Below are 20,124 nucleotides of genomic sequence, written 5' to 3'. Positions count from 1 at the left end.
AAAGCCCGAGAACTAACATCTTATCCTGAATGACCTTGGTGACAGTGTCTTGGGGAGCCTTAGGCTTCACACAGGGAGAGTGATCCGTCTTCACACAGTTTTATTGAGAGAATGAACCAAGTGAAATTCAGCCCCTGACACAGTGCCCTGGCTGTGGGGTGTCCGAGAAGTGTTGGTTCTCATTTCCACTTGAGATATACAAACAGCCAAAAGGCATCTGTACTTGAAAAATTCGAACTCCTTGAACAAACAAGCCCATCCTTTTGAAAACAGAATGGTGTATGTCACGACCTATGTTAAATATGTCTTACCGGCCAATTAATCATAGTGGTTAAACATTTGCCTAAGGCTGTGAGAAGTCAGATAAGTAGGTCCTAAGGCAGGTAGGAAGGAAGGAGTCATATTCATTCCACAGGTCTGAAAACTGGATGTGGAAGACTCACAGTGGGCATTGGGGGAGGGGGAGGAAGAGGCCTGTGTCCTCGGACACACGCCCAAGGTGGTGAGATTGGGCCTTGCCTTCACTGTGTATGGGCTCTTTCCCCGAGAAAAGACTCGAAGTTTGTGTGTGTGTGCATATGTGTGTGTGTCTGTGACTGTGGTCAGTAGCCCAGCTGACCCAGGCCCCCGGGACAGAGTCTCGAGGAGAACGAGCCCATTCCCTGAGGTTGGTCTATTTTCTAGAGTGCCGTGTGTGCCCAGGGTCCCCTAGGCCAAGGCAGGGCTGCATAGCCATCTGCTGTGACTGAAGGCCAGGGTAGGTGGTGATGGCTCTGCTTGGCCAGGGGGTAGGCTCCAGTGGTCCAGGATGGGCTACCCTACCCCTGTCTCTGGAGACAGGTCAAGGGGTGACAAGAGCCTTCCTAAGGTCCTCACTCCTCTTGTGGTCAATGTCTTCCATTTCCCGTAGTTTCTGCAAAGGACATCAGGGAAAGCTGGAGATCAGGGAGGGAACTTGAGGAGCCGCTGCTGATGTGAGGTAGAGAAGACTCCCAGACCCGGGCCCGACCTGGGTGCCGGCTGTGTCACCCACTCCTGTCTCCTGCCGCACGCTCATGGCGGGCCTCCCCCATCCCCTTCCTGTTGCTTCTCCTACCTGGGAGATCTCAGTGAGGATGATCCCTCGGTACTGTTTGCCCTGTCCCAGAGCCTCCATGCCAGCCAGGAATTCTTTCCTCTCCTGGATTTCCTTTACCACTAGATGGGGGAGAAGGGTTGTCCATGTCCAGGGCAGTAGGGAGCCCGCAGGCTCCTGGGACGGGTGGCGGGGGCAGCAGGTTGCCTCTCTTGGGGAGAGGAAGCAGTTCTGGGGTCAGACAGTGTTTCTCACTCTGGCCGCTGAAGATGGGGCCCCTCCACGCCCCCCACTCCAGCGTAAGTGGCCCCTCAGTGGCTTACATTCTTCAAAGCGGTCCAGCTCGGGGGCTGAGTCCTCCTGTCGCACGGGAGGGGGCTTTCTTTTCCATTCCTCGGAGTCCTTCCCGGTAGCAAAAATATTTTGGAGTCTTCGCTTCTCTTTGTCCAGATCTCCTGCAGGACCCAGAAATGGCCTCATTAAGGCAGGCAGGGCGCCCCATTCATGGCTTGCTTCGCTCCAGGGACCTTGGCCACATGGAGGGGGCTTCTGCAAACCGGGCGCCTTCCACCCTGGGAGCCCCTGAGCTTGTGTCAAGACAGGCCTGCCTTGTCCCAGGCAAGAAGGCTGGGAGAACGAAGGTAGAACCCACACACGGCTCTGGTGCGGAGCGAGACTAAGAAAACCGTGCCTGCCGTGACGGCGGGCTGGGCAGAGAGGCTGCGTGGAGTTAACCTTGGACGCCAAGCAGGAAGGGGGCCAAAGGCTCCACGGAGTAGGCTGGCATACAGAGGAGCTCTGGATTGGAGTGACTCTGTCACCTTAAGAGAGCAGTGGCCATGAGACCAGACAGCCAAACGCTCCTCAGGGACTGGTGGCCTCCAGGTAATCATTACAGAGTTCTCAGAAAAGAAAAAAGGATCACCTAACCGGTTTCCCCTGGACCCTGAACACCCCAAGCGAAGGCGTGCCAAGGCTCAAGCACATTCGTATAAACAGCAGAGAATTTCCTTAGACACCTGCTTGCCTGGCCCGTGGGCTGCTGGGCCCTCCGGCCCCCCTGGAGGCCCTCTCACTTACGGGTGGCTTGAGGCTTGAATGGTTCCCGGCTGTAGGCCCCGTTGGCTTGGCACAAGCTGGCAGGCCGGAGGTGGGGCCGGGCCGCCAGGATGGGAGGCAGGTAGATGGCTGAGGCTGGCTGTTTGGAAGGCAAGACCCTCTGGCTGGACGTTGGGCTGCACTGTAGGGGCAGAGTGTCTCCTCCTGGGGAAGGAAGGTTTGAGGTGAGGTGTGGGGGGCGGGGATCCCCCTGCGTTGGGTTGGGTTTCGTTTTGTGAAATTATAAAAGTGATACCACCTGTTACAGCAAGTCGAAGAATGTAGAAGTCTTCCCTTCTGCCCTCCAACCCCCCACCCCCACCCCGCAGTGAGCAGTGGTTAGAATTTGGTGGTCTTGTTCCAGACTTTCTGACATTAATACAAATATGTTCAAAGATGTATGTGCGTATGTGACCTCCGTGTTTCAAACACTGGCCCCTACTGTGTTACCTTCTGTAAGAGACTCTTAACAAGTTATCATGGACAAACTTCCAGGTCACTCCATTTATATATAACTTATTTTTATAGCTATATACTAGTTTCTAGAATGAATACATTATTTATTTTATTCAACTAGTCTAATTTCAGAAAATTCAAGCTGTTCCTCCCCCCCTTTTTTTACTACTTCAAACCAATGCTGCAATAAACATTCTTGTGCATCAAGCCTCTATCCTGGTGCATTTATTTCTACAGACGGATTCCTAACACCTGCTTGGTCCACAGGCGGGGGGATGGTTTGGGTGGTAATACAAACCAGTTCCTCCTCCTGTCCATCCCAGTGGTCTTGGCCCAGGTCTGGGGCTCCTCCCCCAGGCCAGCCAAGTGTGTCACCTCCTCTCTGGTTGTCTGGTCCCTCCTGTCAATCGCCCCAATGCCCAGCTCAGAGCAGGCCCCACCTGTTGATCTGGCTGGCTCCCAACTACCTCTTCTAACTTTTCCAAACTTCTATCATCCACTCAGCAAAGATGTACTGAGCATCTGCTCTGTGCTAGGCCCTGGACAGAGGGGTAAAGTAGTAAAGTAAGACGAAGTCCCGCTCTCGGGGCACTTATATTTGGGGTTGCAGGGGTATGGGTGAAATACACAGACTGTGACCATAGAGGGATGGACCAGACTAGGTCAGAGCGGCATCTACAGTTTTCAATAGGGGAGGCAGGGAAGGCCCCATGAAGAGGCTAACGTTTGAGAGAAGACCCCAGTAGCTCTGCTGTGTAGATACTTGGGGAAGAACATTCTAGACAGAAGGGATAGCTAGGGCAAAGGCTGTTGAGGCGGTAATGTGTCTGGAGTGTTCGAGCAACAGTCCGGAAGCTAGGGTGGCAGGAATGGAGTGAGCAAGGTGGGGGTACAGTGGGAGTAGAGGTCAGAGGTCAGGGAGGGCAAGAGAAGCATAGGGCCTTGTAGGCCTCTGGAAAGATTGGCTTTTACTTTGAGGTGGGAAGCCATCAGAGGGTTTTGGGCAGGGAAGTTACCTGGTCCTCTGGCTGATGATGAAAATACAGTGTGGGGGCCAAGGGCAGAGGGTCAGAATCAGGAATGGTTTGGAGGTCAAGCAGACCAAAGCAGATGGATTGGATGTGGGGTCTGGGAGAAAGAGAAAGAGGAGCCAATGTGTCTGTCCCGAGGGCCTGGAAGGATGGAGACGCCATTACGTCCCACTAACCTTCCCCTTCCCAGAGCCTCTACCTAGAGCCCCAGCACGCCTTTCCTACTCTTCCCTGAAGAGATGCTGTGCTTCCTCGAATGTCCCTCCTGCTCCCTCCACATGCTATTTCCACATGCCCAGGACCATGTGCTGCCTCCTGCTCGGGCCCAGCCTCAGCAGATGATTACAGCCCAAGTAATTCTGGGAATTTGGGGGCATTTGTGGCCTGCCACAGAACTCGAATGAAGCCTCAGAACAAGTAGTAGGATTTGGTTAAGAGGAGAAAAAAAAGAGAGGGGATTCCAGAAGAAAGCCAACTCAACACCAACGGTGGGAGGCAAGTTTTGAAAAAAGAAAACTAAGAGGGCACCTGGGTGGGGCAGTTGCCTGAGAGTCTGACTCTTGGTTTTGGTCCCGGGTCGTGAGCTCAGGGTCTGGGCATTGAGCCCGGTGTCAGCCTCCACGCCGAGCGTGGAGTCAGCTTGAGATTCTCTCCCTCGGCCCCTCCCCCCACTCTCTCTAAAATAAATAAATAAATAAATCTTTCTAAATAAATAAATACATAAAAAGAAAACTTCAGAGAATAAAACTGTCTGGCAAACCTGTTCCTTACCTTGGTTTTTCCACTAATGAAATCAGCCCTTCAGTAAATATCCAGCATCTGGCTGCTGGGGGTACTGGGGTGAACAAGGTCATAGTCCTTCCTCTCCTGGAATTTACATCTAGTGGAATTTCTAGGTCCTTCTCTTTGTCGTCATGCTGCCGGGGTGCACCAGATTATTTGTGGACTGCTGAGTGCAGAGGTGGGAGTGATGGATTGGGCATGGGTTAACACGCCAGGCTCTGACAGCCTGAGCTGTCCTTGTCCCCAGCGAGGAGGCTCTGACCCCCATGCGGGTGTGGCAGAGCCTGCCTTGGCCACCGCTGGACCTGAACTGCCGGTATTCGCCTCCCTGGCCCTCCCTTCCCTTTGCTTCCGTGGCTGCTCCGGTGCCCTCCCATGAGCTTGTTCTCTGGCACATAAGGCAATCGCTTCTGGTAGACTCAGAGAAAAGATTCTGACATTCTCTCTCTTCAAGGCCACATCACAGGTCTCTGATCCATTAAATGCTGATACAGGTGAACCTCAGGAAGCACGGTAGGGTTCAAGATCTTCGTGAGCAGCTTGCTGTCGTGCCCATGTACTTCCATGGTTTGGTTTTTCTTCAAAACAACTAATATGTTGGGTGGCCAAAGGTAAGGTGTGGACAGCCTTTGCACATTCCTCCTATGCTGGAATTCTGCCAAGTGTTTTGCTTCTGCTAGCTAAGCTGTGACTGAATAAAACTATGAGTAACACACACACACACACACACACACACAGTGCTTTCCTCTGGAGAGCTCCTGTGGGATGTGTGTAACGGGGAGGGACAGATGGCAGCCACGACCACGTGGAGACTGTTTTGGCTGGGCAGCACGTCTTGATCGGGCTGTGTGATCTCTTAGAAGGCTGGCTAGAGATAGACTGCAAGAGGCTTGCTGTTATGCTAGGACCCATGTCCCGGGAAGAAGCTAAAATCCTAAAAGGACAATTCCCCAGGAGAAGGGTCAGAAATACTATTCACATTTTTTTTGTCTTTTTATTTATTATTATTATTATTTTTAAAGATTTTATTTATTTATTTGACAGAGAGAAATCACAAGTAGATGGAGAGGCAGGCAGAGAGAGAGAGAGGGAAGCAGGCTCCCTGCTGAGCAGAGAGCCCGATGCGGGACTCGATCCCAGGACCCTGAGATCATGACCTGAGCCGAAGGCAGCGGCTTAACCCACTGAGCCACCCAGGCGCCCCTTATTATTATTATTTTTTAAAGATTAATTTATTGGGGCATCTGGGAGGCTCAGTGGGTTAAGCCTCTGCCTTTGGTTCAGGTCATGATCTCAGGGTCCTGGGATCAAGTCCTGCTTTGGGCTCTCTGCTCAGCAGGGAGCCTGCTTCCCGCCCTCCCCCGCCTACTTATGATCTCTGTCTGTCAAATAAATAAATAAAATCTTCAAAAAAATAAAGATTTATTTATTTATTTTTAGAGAAAGAATGAGAGGGAGGGAGGGAGGAAGGGAGCATGCACAGGAGAAGGGGCAGAGGGAGAAAATCCTTCAAGCTGACTCCTGTTGGGTGAGAGCCGTCATGGGCTCAATCTCACAGCCCATGAGATCATGACCTGAGCCAAAACCAAGAGTTGGATGTTCAACCGACTGAGCCACCCAGGCACCCTTTCTTTGGTCTTTTAAAATGAGGCCCCCTACCCCTTAGTATGGAAGAGCATTGAAAGTGTGGTCTGGAGTCCCTCCGTCCAGGAAGCCTGTGTGGACTGCCTCTTACTTTTCATGGTGTCCATGATGTGGCGCTGTTGGAAGTTAGTCAGTTTGGATTCCTTCATCATCACTGCAAAGATAAAAGCACCTCTATGAGGCCTCCCGAGCCACAAGCAGAGCCCTTCATCTCATCTTACGCCAGTGTAAAACTGAATCATCCCCTAACCCCATTCTGCACCTGAGTACTCCTTCTCTCCCTTTCCTGCTTTATTGTCTTTTCCTGGAGCACTTATTACCATCAAAATTCTTGAGGCACGTGGGTGGCTCAGTGAGTTAAACCTCTGCCTTCAGCTCAGGTCATCATCTCAGGGTCCTGGGATCGAGCCCCGATCGAGCTCAGCAGGGAGCCTGCTTCCCCCTCCCTCTCTGCCTGCCTCTCTGACTACTTGTCATCTCTGTCAAATAAATAAATAAAATCTTAAAAAAAAAGAAATTCTACATATTTTACTTACTGTACCCCTCCTACTAGAATGTTAGTTCCATGAGACAGCAAGAATGTTTGCTGTTCTTTCCTTTTTTTTTTTAACTGCTGTATCCTCAGGACTTAGAGCAATGTCTAAAGCACATTAAGTGGGTTTAAAATTTTTGTTGTTGTTGAGTGAAAGAACGAATGGGTAATATTTACTAAGCATGTGCCAGGGGCTGGAGCTACAGTTGTGAGCCCAAACAGGCATAATCACTGCTCTGATGGAGTTCATGGTCTAGAGTGGTAGATGAATATTAACCCAATGGGAAAGAACTAAACATCTGACTACAGGTTTTGCCGTCCACTGAAGGAAAAGGTATTTGGAGTTGTGAAAGGGCGGAACTGTTGGTTCCACTCTGGTGGTGGCAGGTGGGGAGGCTTCCTGGCTTCCTGGGAAAATTCAAAGTGTGGACTACGGGGTCTACAAGAGTTTTGCAAGTTGTAGGATCCTTGAACCTTTCTGAACCCCAGGCTTTTTATCTATAAAATGACTAAAGCAATTGCTGAGCCGCAGGTCATGTAAAGGAGAACTAAGCTGCAGAGGGTTAACTGTTACCACCACTCTTCTCCTGTCCTTTACAAATACTGACCTCTGAGCAGCTCGCAGGTCCCCGGGGTGTAAGTGGCCGGCCTAGAGCAGCGCCAGAACTCTGTTCCTTTGGTCACCGTCTCCACCCTTTCCTGGGAAGCCATGGGAGGGCTCTGAGGAGGGAAAAACGCAACGGCACAACTCTTGTTTCCCAGGTCCAATCTCTGCTCGCGCACCCCACAACGCCACCCAAAGTCTGGCGGGGGGTGGGGTGGGTGGCTGTCGAGCCATAGGAGAATCGTGACGTCGCCATCAGTATCGCGACAGTGCCTGATCCCCTAACCCCGAACAAATACAGAGGCAGACCCACACACACACACGAACGGAGACCTCATCCTGACCCGACGCCTGCGGCAGGGAAGCGGTCTCCGGAGGAAGGGGGCGTTAGGATAGCTGTGGTCCGGACAGTGCCCGTCGGGGAATACGCCAAAATTGAAACCTCACCCTAAAGTAAGACCCCGGCTGGCTACCCCCAGCCACAGAGAGCGGCTGGGCTCCGGAGACCGTAAACACGGCTCCGCAGCGGCACCGTGCCTGGACCCCGCACAAATATTCGCAGACCTCCGCGACCAGAGCCGCCACTAGCGACTCTGGCTACCATGGTAACGGCCACACGGCTCTCGGCGCGTGCGCACAGTTACGGCTCCGGCCTGCCTCCCGGAAGTACTTGTCTCTGGGTCACGGCGCAGGCGTAGAGTCCGCGGGGCACCGCGCGGGAGTCAGGCTCCGTGTGTGTGGGTCTCCGCGAGGGTCTACAGCGCCGGGCCGCGTCGCGTCGCTGTGGGCGTCATGTCAGACAACGAGGACAAGTGAGTGCGGGAGCTTCGGAAGGGGCGGGTGAAGCGGGAGCCTGGGCCGAAGGCGGCTGTGGAGCCAGGCTCCAGGGGCAGTCTCTGAGGGGACTGCGGGGCGCGGGGCTGGAGAGGGGAAGGGCGGGGAGCCCTGAGTAAAGACCGGGCGAGAGGCTGGGCACGGAAAGGCCCGACTCGAGGGTCCAGAGAGGAGCAGTGAAAAGGACTTACAGCAGACTTTCGGCGAGCCGGGCTGTGTGTTTTGTATTGGGAGTATTGAGGTGAATTAGGCATAGCCCTGCTCCCCGGAGAGGGGACAGGCGCTGAAACAGATAGTACGGGGTCGTGTGAGAGTACGCGCTAGAAGCGTGTAGCCCAGAAGTCATCCAGGGGACAGTCTGGCGAGCCCCGGGGGTGTGTGTGTGTGTGAATGTCTGTTAAGGGTTGCAGTAATCTCGGTGAAAGGAGGTAGTGGCTTGGACTGGGGTGACACTAGTAGACGTGGTCACAAGTGGTTTTGAATTCTGGATTGATTAAGAAGCTAGGGCGTGAAGATTTCCGGATGTGCGTGGTCGGAGGAGAGTCTTCTCTGAAGATAAAAATAGTGGAATCAGGGGTGACTGGGTGGCTCAGTGGGTGGTGAGAGCCTCTGTCTTCAGCTCTGGTCATGGTCCCAGGGTCGTGGGATCAAGCCCCGCATCCGGCTCTCTGCTCGGCTGGGAGCCTGCCTCTCTGCCTACTTGTGATCGCTGCCTGTCAAACAAACAAACAAATAAATAAATTTTATAATAAAAATTTACAGTAAAATAAAGAAAATAAATAAATAAAATTAAAAAAAATAGTGGAATCAGCAGCCTAAGTTTGTTAGTCAGAACTAAGAACCAGGTGAGATCACCAGGGGAGTGTCAGTAGGGAAGAGTAGATGGCTGGTGACCCAGGTGTTAGAACATTCTAGCATTGAGTGCTCCTGGTAGAAGAGGAGAAATCAGCAGAGGAGACCGAGATGGAGCAGCCAGTGAGGTAGGGAACCCCAGGAGAGAGAGGAGGCCTTGCAGTCAAATGAGGAGAGTATATTGAGTGGGGGGGGGGAGCGGGGGAGTCGTCTAGTGGTCCAACTGATAGATCAACTAAATGAGAACAAGAATTGTCAATTGGATTTAGCAGTGTGGCAGTCATTAGTGAACTTGAGAAGAGTGGTTTTGCTGAAACTGTGGGGGTGAAGGTCTTACTGGAGTGAGATTATGACAGAATGAGAAGAGAGAAATTGGAGACGGGGAAGATAGGCATCTCATGAATTTTGCTTCTTTTTTTTTTTTAAAGATTTTATTTTTATTTATTTGACAGAGAGAGATCACAAGTAGGCAGAGAGGCAGGCAGAGAGAGAGAGAGGGAAGCAGGCTCCCTGCTGAGCAGAGAGCCCATGCGGGACTCGATCCCAGGACCCCGAGATCATGACCTGAGCCGAAGGCAGCGGCTTAACCCACTGAGCCACCCAGGCGTCCCATGAATTTTGCTTCTAAGAGAAGCATGGAAGGACTCTGCGGGAGGTAAAAGAGAAGTACATTTTTTGTTTTTAAAGAGTATTTATGTGAGAGAGAGTGAGAGAGCGGTGGGGAAGGGCAGAGAGAGAGGGAGGGAGAGACAATCTTAAGCAGACTCCGTGCTGAGCGCAGAGCGCAGATGGGCTTCCATCCCACAACCCTGAGATCAGGACCTGAACCGAAACCAAGAGTTAAGTGACTGAGCCATCCAGGCACCCCTGTTTGTTTTTTAAGGTGGGGAAATAACTACATGTTTATACATTCATGGGAATGACCCAGTAGAGAGGGAAACAGTGATGGAGTCCTAGCAAAATTTGTGGGCTGATGGAATAAAGATGAAGGAGTAAAATGGAGCAGAGGTTTGATTTGCTCATTATGTAGTTACTTATTGAGCCCTTTCTACATATCAGATGAGACACAGATCTCTTCTTTCTTTGATTCTAGTGTGATGCTCCAACTAACTGATCTCTTCTTGTACAGTTTTGATGGTGACGACTTCGATGATGTGGAGGAGGATGAAGGGCTTGGTGACTTGGAGAATGCTGAGGAGGTCAGTATTTAGCTGTGGGCTCCCTTTCTCTGCAGCCCAAGCTGCCAAATAAGCCATTTGGTGATAATTGCCTGAATGAGTGAGCAGTGTCCTAGTCCTGGGTGGTGGAAAAGCCCAACAGGGTGGGCCATAGCCTGTGGCTTTGGGGGCAGTTGGTTTGCTGATGGGTGAAATACCGCCATTCATGCAGCAAGCCTGTGTTGAATGTTTGTTACGTACTAGGTGCCCTGTGGCAGGGTGTATGTAAGGAGCCGGGGGGGAATGGCCAGGATAAAGCTGGAGAGGTAAGGGCCCACATCAGGCAGGATTTTCTAGCCTAAAGGCACTGGAAGCCCCTGACAAGTGTTGAGGCAGAGAGGGGCCCAATCCAGTGTACATTTTAGAAAGGGCGTTCTGGCCTCAGAGTGATGAGTGAGTTGGAGAGGTCCAGGAGTAAAAGAGACCTTTAGCTTCTCTCCATCCAGGTGAGAGACCTGTGGCTTAGGCTTGGGTGGTCGTAATATAGGTGATGACAAAATGGAAGAAAGATATTTTGGTGGATTGCATACAGAGCTAAGAAAGTGGGAGATGACAGGGGTGACCCCCAGGTTTCTGGCTTGCATAACTAGGTGGATGGGTTCCTAACTTCCTGAAAGACATACAGCTTTCTGTCCTGTGACTAATGGAGGAAGAACTGCTTTATGGCTCCTGGAAAGGGAACAATCCCTCAATTTTTTTAGACTTGGAAGCCAAAGCCCCCCTTTTTTGGATTTTCTCTTTTCCGCATGGCACTCCCAGCTGCCTGTTCACCGAGTCAGAAACCTCCTCCCCATCCTGGTCTCCCCATCCCTGTTCTTTTGGTTCTGCCTCCCACACATGGTCCAGCCCTGGTTCTCTTTCTCCGTTCTTAGTGCTTCCGCCTTCATTGCTTTCACTCACTTTGTTGAGGAAATGTTTTACTGATTTTCCTGCCTTCAGTCTCCCTCCACGCTGCTTAATTTGCCATCCTGCTGCCAGAGTCTTCTCTCTTACCTGCTTGATTACTGCTGGTCTTCCTATAGGGTCTGCTGCTGCCCTTAGCCCCTACAGAATAGTCTCAACAGAGCATCCATAGGGATACCTTTAAGTTTTTTTTTTTTAAGAGTTATTTATTTGAGAGAGAAAGGGTGTGCTCATGTGCATGAGCTAGGAGGAGGGGTAAGGGGTGAGGGAGAAGCAGGCTCCCTGCTGAGCGGGGAGCCCGATGTGGGACTTGATCCTAGGACCCTGAGATCATGACCTGAGCCGAAGGCAGATGCTTAACTGACTCTGCCACCGAGGCGTCCAGGGATACCTTTAAATCTTTTTTTTTTTTTTTTTTTAAGATTTTATTTATTTGTCAGAGAGAGAGAGAGGGAGAGAGAGCGAGCACAGGAAGACAGAATGACAGGCAGAGGCAGAGGGAGAAGCAGGCTCCCCGCCGAGCAAGGAGCCCGATGTGGGACTCGATCCCAGGACGCTAGGATCATGACCTGAGCCGAAGGCAGCTGCTTAACCAACTGAGCCACCCAGGCGTCCCATCCTTTAAATCTTAAGTCAAATTGTGTCTGTCCTCTATTCAAAACCCTCAGCCAGGGGCTTCCCATCTCATACAGAATAAGTGCCAAACAGAAATACAAGGTCCTCCATTCTCTGGCCACCTGCTTTCTCATCTCTTCTTACTGTCCCTGTCATACTAGGTTAGCTCCTGCTCAGGATCTTTGATCACCCTGTTCCCTCTTACAGGAGTGCTTTTCCTGTATGTATGTACATGACGTACGGCTCACCTTCCTTAGGCCTTTGTTCAAGTGTCCCCTCGGTGAGGCTTCCGTGACCATCCTATTTGAAGTGGTAGCATCCTTCCCCTCCTCCCACACACCCATCCTGGCACTCCCTTTTTTCACTTTCTGTTCTTAATTTTACTTATTTTTTTCTTTTGTTTTTATACTACAAATTTTACTTGTTAATTTTGTTACCTCTTCTCATAATGTCAGCTCTATAGGGGAAATAATTTTTTTTGTCTTCTTCTATTTAAAGCACTTAGAATACTATCTGACACATAGGTACTCAATAAATATTTGTTGACTTAATTTTTTTTTGTTGTTGTAATTTAAAAGTTTCTCTTTATTTTAGTAATCTCTACACCCAGCATAGGACTCAAAGTCCTGACCCTGAGATCAAAAGTCACATGCTTTACCCACTGAACCAGCCAAGGGCCCCTATTTATTTTAGAATTTATTCTTCTGCCTAAACCGCTATGCACACCTTTTGCTCTAATCATACTTCCGAAGTAGTACATTCTCTTTGACCCCTGTGCTTTTGTGCATGCAGCCCGGCCTGCCAGAAATGCCCTTCTCTTCCTCTTGGCTTGGCAGCTCCTCCTCATTCTTCTAGTCTCAAGTCTCCTCTCTGGACGGTCTTCTGAACCCCCAGCATGAGCTCGATGTCCCCCACCTTCTTGTTAACTTCTCGGCACCCTTGCCTTCCTTTGTAGCACCTGCTGTCTTGTTTACTCATGTCTCCTCTGCTGGCTGACTTCTTTGAGAACAGAAACGCTTAGCTTGCTGTCTTACCACGATTGTGATGGTGTCTGGCATATGACAGGCGCTTAAAGTAATTGTTGAATGCGTGTGAGTACGTGCACATTCCTGTCCTCACTTTGAGTTCTTAGCCATCTGACCTGTTGATTCAGTTACCCTGTCTGAAGGATGGAGTGCTTGCTCCTTGCCTCCTGCTTAGAGAGATCTGTTGTCTGTGCTCCAGGACCTGCCCACCCCCCACCCTCATCTCCAGGCTGTCTGAATCCCAGTTGTGGTTCTTCTCTTTCACTAGGCCTGAGCCTTTGGCTAAGTCAGCCCCTACTCTGAGCCTCTAAAATGGTCACTGTCACCCCAACCATGTGACGTCATCGTGAGGACTAAATGAGGCGTCACTACCTGTAGCGGCATGAGTGCTGGAATGTAATAAGTGGTGATGGCAGCAGTGATTGTCGTCATTGTCACCAGCGTCCTCCCCCTCAACCCAGAACATACTCCCTGAGACTTTCCATGCTTTCTGTCTTTGTGCCCAGGAGGGCCAGGAGAACGTTGAGATCCTCCCCTCTGGAGAGCGACCACAGGCCAACCAGAAGCGAATCACCACGCCGTATATGACCAAGTACGAGCGAGCCCGTGTACTCGGCACCCGCGCCCTCCAGATCGCGTGAGTGTATGCCCCTTCACGGTCTTTTCTGTCGGTCACTGTCCCTGCTCTCACCTGCTAATCAAGGCTGGTGTTGTCTTTGTGTGCCGGGCACTGTACTAGATTCATGCCCTCAGGGAGTTTGTGATCCAGTGGGAGAAATAGAACATGAACATCTGAGAAGCTGAATAACAGTACAGTAGCAACATAAAAATACAGAAATTGAGTGCCTGTCACATTAATGAAGCAAAACAAAGAAAAAAAAAGTGTGACTACAGGGAGCCGTAGACTCTTGTGGCTGGTTAGTCAGGGGCACTGCGGGAACACCCGTCAGGCTTAAGGTGGTTCTTGACTCAAGGTGGACTGTGGCCAGTCCTGAGAAGAGCGAAGGCCCTCCATGTAGAGGCCAGGCCAGACCTTTTCTTTCTTCCAAGTTAGGAGACGGGTGAAGAATGACAAGATTCAGGAACTAACCAGTAGACAGGTGGAGATCAAAGCTTCCGATGATTGCATATTCACCCTCTCAGCCGTAGGCAGTGCAGGCCTCCAGGGCCAGTGTCTTCAGGGGTAAGCCTGCCTGCCAAGGTGGTGAATGAAGAGCCCTGAAAACAGCCTCCCTTGTAGGCAGGTGGCTTTGAGAAAGCAGGAACTGTCGACCCTGGGCTCCAGGTAACAGCTTTTTCTCCCTGACTCCCCTCTTGGGAGTTATTATTCCTCCTTCCTGGGAATGAGTGAGTTAGGGGACAGAGAGAGGGTAGATACATTATTGGTGACTCTAGTAGAATGTCCTCCCCAGGGAACACAGGCTGAAGGAATGAACCCCTGACCCCAAACATCTTACAAGCTGGTGTGGGAAATGGTGGGTATCTGGAGGAGTGGGAGCTGTAAGTAGAGAATAGTGGGAAAATGTCTAGAAGGAAGAGCTGGGGTCAGCTTTGTGGAGTCCTACATGCTGGAGGAGATTCTGATCTGTGTTCCCTTCTTTGTTTTCAAACAGCGTTGGGCTTTATCGCCTCTAGTTCTCTGGGGTAAAGATGACCATCATATCCACTTTGTGCAGGGTTTTATGGGTGGCCCACACTGTTCCTCACCTTCAAAGTAATAGACCTCTCTCTAGCCTGGTTGTACTCCTGGCTGGTCTGGGTGGAATTAGTGCTGCACTCAGTGTGATGATTCTGATTATCTGTGGGTCAGATCCTCTGGGTCTGTACCATCAATTATGGTAGCCACTAGCTACATGTGGCCATTTTAAGTAAAAAAAAAAAAATAAATAATATTTTATTTATTTATTTGTCAGAGAGCAAGTGTGAGCGCAAGCAGGGGGAGCAGCAGACAGAGGGAGAAGCAGGCTCCCTGCAGAGCAAGGAGCCCGATGTGGAACTCAATTCCAGGACCCTTGATCATGACCTGAGCTGAAGGCAAATACTTCACTGCCTGAGCCACTGAGGCATCCCTAAGTCAAATAATATTAAGTGAAATTTAAAGTTCAGTTTTTCAGGGTCACCTGGGTGGCTCAGTACCTTCGGCTTGGGTCACGATCCCGGGGTCCTGGAATTGGGCCCCGCATCGGGCTCTCTACTCAGCGGGGAGCCTGCTTCCCCTGCTCTCTCTGTCTGCCTCTCTGCCTACTTGTGATCTCTGTCAAATAAATTAAAAATTTTGGAAAAAAAAAAAAGTTCAGTTTTACAGTCTAATTAGCCACATTTCAGGTGCTTAGTAGTCACGCGTGGCTAGGGTCTCCGTAATAGTGCAGATAGAGGACATTTCCATCACTGCAGAACATTCCAGTGGGCAGCGCTTGTCCAGGCTAAAAATGATCCAGCGGAAAGAATAACTCGTAAATTATTTTTCAAACAAGTAGAATGATTCTTTGCCAGCTTACAGTCTATCAGCACTGAGTGAGATATGGGGCTCGCACCTGTTGGGGAGGGGAAGCTGACTGCAGATGGCCCCATCTGACTGCAGATGGTCTGCTGGGGGAGATGGCTCACAAGTCACCAGAACCCGCAGTAGCCGGGTACCGTGCTTTCTAGAAGGCACGAGGAAGGAGAGAAGGGAGTCACTGCGGGTCTGCCTGGGCGAGCCCAGGAGGATGGGGAGAGGCAGGCGGTTTTGAGGGTATCCCAGGTGCCGGAGACAGCACAAGGAAGGGCTGACAAGCATGGATGGTGGTGGGCGAATGGCAAGTAGCTGGGGGCACAAGGCTGGGAAAGGTGTCACCGGTGCCTCGAGTGACAAGTTCACAAGATCAGCATGCATTTGGTGGGCAGCGTGGGGAAAAGTTGGGAGGCGGACATTCAGTACACCGCTGGTCCCAGGGTCTTGCTTTGCTTTGGGAGAGAAGCTTGGCTCAGCTTAGTTGGGTCTATTGTGCTCCTTCTCTTTATGGGCTGGGATGCTGTCCGGGGGCTCCCTGCTTGCTGTAGGCCCTCCGACAGCCAGGGCTGTATCTTGTCACCTAGTACCAGGCATGGGACCCTGCACCTTGAAAGTGCTGAACATTTCTTTGAATTTTTTGGATGAAGTGTCGCTCTGGGTCATTAGCACCACCTGGTGGCCGATGTTTACCACAGCCATTTCTTGAGGATCATTGGCAAGTTTGTGGGGTCGTTGGTGCAGGACAAAATACCTAAGGGCACACTCGTGATTTGCACATTGTATGCACAAGGCTGGATGAGTGGACTTGAATTATTAATATCTTGAAAGGAATAAGGTGTACATGGATCAGGAAAACCATTTTGCTATATATTTTAAAGCTTTAAATTAGTGGGAAATTTAAACACTTGAGAGGGGATATAGGGAAGGTTAAACATTTGGTCTCTGCCTCTGGGAAATTTTCAGGGAACAACAAATCAAAGTCATAATAAAATTAGTAAATGAGGGGCGCCTGGGTGGCTCAGTGGGTTAAGCCTTTGCCTTCAGCTTAGGTCATGATCCCAGAGACCTGGGATCGAGCCCCACATTGGGCTTCCCCCTCTCTCTCTGCCTGCTTCTCTCCCTACTTGTGATCTGTCAAATAAATAAATAAAATCTTAAAAAAAAATCAGTAAATGACGTTGTGTAAACTGGTGCCTCTCAGACTGGCTATGATCAGAATCACCTGGCGAGCTTTGCAAATGCAGGTTCTCAGGCTTCTTCACTAGAATTTCTATTCAGAGGGTCTGGAGCAGGCCCTGAGGGCTTGTATTTTTAGCATGTTCTGGTAATTCTGATGATTGTGGGGTTTGGGATCCATTCATGTAAACTTGTGATGAAATCATGAATGGTGGCTTCCTAGAGGATAGAATTGGTGTTCCTCCCATTCATTTTGAGAGTCTCTGCTGCCGGCCAAGTGTTGTGTTAGGACGTGTGGTCCCAGGCCACCAGGTGCTTATGGTCTAATGCAGAAGATTCCAGATAAGCAACTACCATCCAGTGAGATTGAGAAGCTTATGGAAATGCGGCAGGGCGCCGAGCAGGGATTTCCGGGGCAGAGGATTGCCGGAGAAGAGAAATTTGAGCCTATTCCTGGCTTCTAGGGAGAGGAAGAGCTTATTGGAGGGTGCAGAAGGGAACCCCCAGGGTGTGTCTGGGGCCCGTGGGAGTTTGGTATGGCGGGAACGTGGGATGAATACAGGCAAGTAGCGTGAGAAGGAGCTCCTAGAGAGGTGAGCGGGCTGGGTTCTGCTGATGGCCGAACCCAGTGCCATAGAAGGGTTGGAAAGAAGAGAGCATCTGCCCGCAGGCCCTGTGTGGAGGTTGAAGAGCAGGATCCTGAGGGGTGTTGCTTGGGCAGAGAAGGAAAATGAGTTGGCTGGGCCCTGAGGCAGGCCTGAGGAGTTGGGTTAGAACTAGCCTTTGGGTGGTCGTTCCTTTGTGCTGGAACACTCTGCTGAGGGGGCCGGGCTCGGCAGTCTGTGGAAGGCCCTTGTCAAGGGAGCCGACAAGGATGTCTTATGGCCCAGTGAGGAAAGCCTACATGTGTCCTGTTCACAGTACCTTTCTTAAGTTTATGGACATTTACTTTTAAGGATTTTATTTATTTATTTGACAGAGATCACAAGTAGGCAGAGGCAGGCAGAGAGAGAGAAGGAAGCCAACTCCCTGCTGAGCAGAGAGCCCAATGCAGGGCTCGATCCCAGAACTCTGGGATTATGACCTGAGCCGAAGGCAGAGGCTTTAACCTACTGAGCCACCCAGGCGCCCCTATTTTTTTTTTTTTTTTTTTTTTAGATTTTATTTGATAGAGCACAAGTAGGCAGAGCAGCAGGCAGAGGGAGAGGGAGAAGCAGGCTTTCCGGTGAGCAGGGAGCCCGATGCACGCCTTGATCCCAGGACCCTGGGATTGTGACCTGAGCTGAAGGCAGACGCTTAACTGACTGAGCCACCCAAGTGCCCTATTTTTTTAAATTTTTATTTTCTAAAGATCTTGTTTATTTGATAGAGCGCAAGTGTGAGAGTACAAGCAGGCAGGGTGGCAGAGGAAGAGAGAGAAGCAGGCTCCCCAATGATAGGGAGCCTGATGTGAGGCCCTATCCTAGGACCCTGGGATCATGACCCGAGCTGAAGTTAGATGCTTAAACGATTAAGCCACCCAGGCGCCCCCAAGTTTATGGATCTTTAGCTTATTAATGGGAGTTGTTACAGCATAGTGGGTAGGTGCATGTGGGATTCCAGTCTTGGCTCTGCCACTTACTGGCTGTGTGAGCTTGGGCAAGTCACTGATGTCTCTGTTCTTAGTTTCCTCCTCAGTAAAATGAGAATTATAGGAGTCCTCACCTCAAGTGAGATCCTCTGTGGAAAGAGCGGGAAACAGCAGACAGTACTAAGTGAGCCAGTAGTATTTTTGTATCATTGTAGGCAAGTCAGGGCTCTATGTCTCCCATGTTTGAGTGAGGATACTGAAATTTGGAGAGAAATTCAGTGTCTCTGGAGGTAGAATTTAAAGCCTGTCTCCTGGTTCCCACTTGCTTATCATAGTCACTGTGGCAGTGCCTCCAAACCCCTTCCCACCCCCCATGCTTGCCTGCCTCCCTAGAAGGTGACCTTTCTTGAGGAGGACTAGGGCGCTGATCTGATCCGATTTGTGAAGTGAGCCCCCGTCTTCCTGCTGGGCCCTACTCTCCCAACACGTGTCCCTATACCTACAGGATGTGTGCCCCCGTGATGGTGGAGCTGGAGGGGGAGACAGATCCCTTGCTCATCGCTATGAAAGAGCTCAAGTAAGTCACCCAAACCACCCAGACCACCCAGAAGTGGTTCACTTCTTCAGAGCCCTGGGAGGTGTCCCTTAGGTTCTCTGCTGCATACCCCGCCCTCTCCCCCACCCCTGGCTCGGGAGGTGTGATTCTTGTTCCTATAGGTCCTTAGTTTGTTCAGGAGTCAGCCCTGTAGGAAGAGGGTTGGGAGGGAACAGGCGAAGGGGGGTGGGTTGAATGAGACACGGTCTTCTCCTGTCTGTCGAAATCCCCGTCTTCCTGCCGCATTTGGCTTTACCAGTATCCCTCCACACTTCTTTCTCTTTCTCATAAGATGGCAGACCCACTCTCATATGATTTCCAGACCCACTGTCCCCTACTCGAGAATGCAAGAAGTTTCTTTTTATTGTAATTTCTTTCCCACAAAGTGCCCTCGTAGTCCAAAAAGGCTGCTGTCCAGACTTCTTTTTCGTGGCATTCTGCACACAGTCTGTCCTATCTGCTGTAGAACCGGGGCCACCAACCCTCATATACTTGTAACATCCCCCTGCCACAGGGCCCGAAAGATCCCCATCATCATTCGCCGCTACCTGCCGGACGGGAGCTATGAAGACTGGGGGGTGGACGAGCTCATCATCACCGACTGAGCTGGAGTCGTCTTCCTGACTGTGCCTCATCCTATTTTCACATTCTTTCTACGTGTAAATAATAAACTGTTCAGCCTTTTAGCCCGCTCTGCCTCCAGCTCTCTGATACCCGTTTGGTCCTTCCCTGTTACTGCCCCACTGCCTGGCGGGGACACCCATTCGTGTGGCCCCCTGACCGTCTGCACTGAGGAGCACCAGGGGCCTCACTCCTCGTGGATCCCCCGCGTCCCTCCCTCCATCTCCCTGTTCCCCAGTGCAAAGGCTGCTGCGGGGAGACACCTCAGCTGCCTTCCCAGCAGACAGACGAGTCTTTGTGCCCAGGGAGCTGGTTGCCATGGAAACCCCCAATTTCCTTTCCAGTGGGGACTGGCTGCAGGGGCTTCTCCCTTCTCAGGAGTATCACAGAGCAGGTCTCATCAAGCCACCCATTGTTTCCTGAGGACCTGCCTCGAGCCTCTTATCGTGGGCTCAGATCCCCTTTCAGGAGCTAGTGCCCCAGCAGGAAGCTTAGGGATGCAGTGATCTCCTGCCCTCCCCAGGCAGAGCCCTGCCGGGCAAGGCAGCAGCTGGAGCAGGGACCGAACACCTGCCCAGCCCTGTCCCCACTCTGTCCCCACTCCTCGGGCCACTGTCCTCCATGGCCTTCTGGTCTACCACACCCATCTCCTCTCCTTCCCTACCTCTGCAGGATGTCCCTTCCCTTCTGTGTAGGGCCCGTGCTCCTGCGAGGCCTTGACTGGGATGACGGTGGGCAGGGAAGCAGGGCTCCCGGGTTCCAGGTGTGACATGAAGTCGACACCGGCGCTTCCTCTGTCCTTGGTTCTGGGTCCTGCTCTCTTCATCCTGCTTTACCCAACCTGCAGTAAGACCAATCTCACTGCTTCCTCCCTCCCTGGGGGGACAGGGAGAGGGTGTATATCGACACCCACAGAGAGGGAAAGTTGGTTCCCTGAATATTCCAGCCTTGACCTCCATTCTGCTGCCAGCTCCCCTTCCAGGAGGAAGAGTGGGCTTG

The 20,124-nt window shown here is 51.2% G+C and overlaps 2 protein-coding genes across 5 annotated transcripts; one reads left to right on the top strand and one right to left on the bottom strand.

Moving 5' to 3' along the window:
• Positions 1–83: 83 nt before the first annotated feature.
• On the bottom strand, positions 84–7,856 carry LOC309869311 (UPF0193 protein EVG1). 4 transcript variants are annotated; one of them, XM_082740161.1, is made up of 7 exons: positions 7,671–7,856; positions 7,228–7,339; positions 6,179–6,241; positions 2,156–2,338; positions 1,399–1,530; positions 1,097–1,197; positions 84–913 (listed from the first exon to the last, which is right to left on the bottom strand). In XM_082740161.1, the coding sequence occupies exons 2-7, from the start codon at positions 7,328–7,330 to the stop codon at positions 842–844; spliced, it is 654 nt and encodes a 217-aa protein (XP_082596287.1). In that variant the 5' UTR covers positions 7,331–7,339; positions 7,671–7,856; the 3' UTR covers positions 84–841. The 4 variants fall into 4 exon arrangements, with proteins under 4 accessions (XP_082596287.1, XP_082596288.1, XP_082596285.1 ...); XM_082740162.1 differs by having other exon boundaries at positions 7,543–7,832; XM_082740159.1 differs by having other exon boundaries at positions 84–1,197; positions 7,671–7,841.
• Positions 7,857–7,866: 10 nt separating this feature from the next.
• POLR2F (RNA polymerase II, I and III subunit F) lies at positions 7,867–19,190 on the top strand. The gene is made up of 5 exons (XM_082740163.1): positions 7,867–8,035; positions 10,039–10,108; positions 13,176–13,306; positions 18,415–18,486; positions 19,019–19,190. Exons 1-5 carry the CDS (start codon positions 8,016–8,018, stop codon positions 19,107–19,109), a joined length of 384 nt encoding a protein of 127 aa, XP_082596289.1. The 5' UTR covers positions 7,867–8,015; the 3' UTR covers positions 19,110–19,190.
• Positions 19,191–20,124: the final 934 nt, after the last annotated feature.

This window comes from Mustela nivalis (genome assembly GCF_964662115.1).
Source record: "Mustela nivalis genome assembly, chromosome: 7".
NCBI classification, from domain to species: Eukaryota; Metazoa; Chordata; class Mammalia; order Carnivora; family Mustelidae; genus Mustela; species Mustela nivalis.
The sequence above is the reverse complement of the archived record's forward strand: the minus strand, read 5'-3'. Positions and strand labels throughout refer to the sequence as shown.

Excerpts from the sequence above, each read along its gene's own strand:
- LOC309869311 (XM_082740159.1), bottom strand. The coding sequence starts at position 7,330 with ATGGCTTCCCAGGAAAGGGTGGAGACGGTGACCAAAGGAACAGAGTTC. Across the intron at positions 6,242-7,227 it reads GACCTGCGAGCTGCTCAGAG|TGATGATGAAGGAATCCAAA; the intron begins GTCAGTATTTGT and ends TTATCTTTGCAG. Across the intron at positions 2,339-6,178 it reads CATCATGGACACCATGAAAA|GAGGAGACACTCTGCCCCTA; the intron begins GTAAGAGGCAGT and ends TTCCTTCCCCAG.
- POLR2F (XM_082740163.1), top strand. The coding sequence starts at position 8,016 with ATGTCAGACAACGAGGACAA. Across the intron at positions 13,307-18,414 it reads ACCCGCGCCCTCCAGATCGC|GATGTGTGCCCCCGTGATGG; the intron begins GTGAGTGTATGC and ends CTATACCTACAG. Across the intron at positions 18,487-19,018 it reads ATCGCTATGAAAGAGCTCAA|GGCCCGAAAGATCCCCATCA; the intron begins GTAAGTCACCCA and ends CCCCTGCCACAG.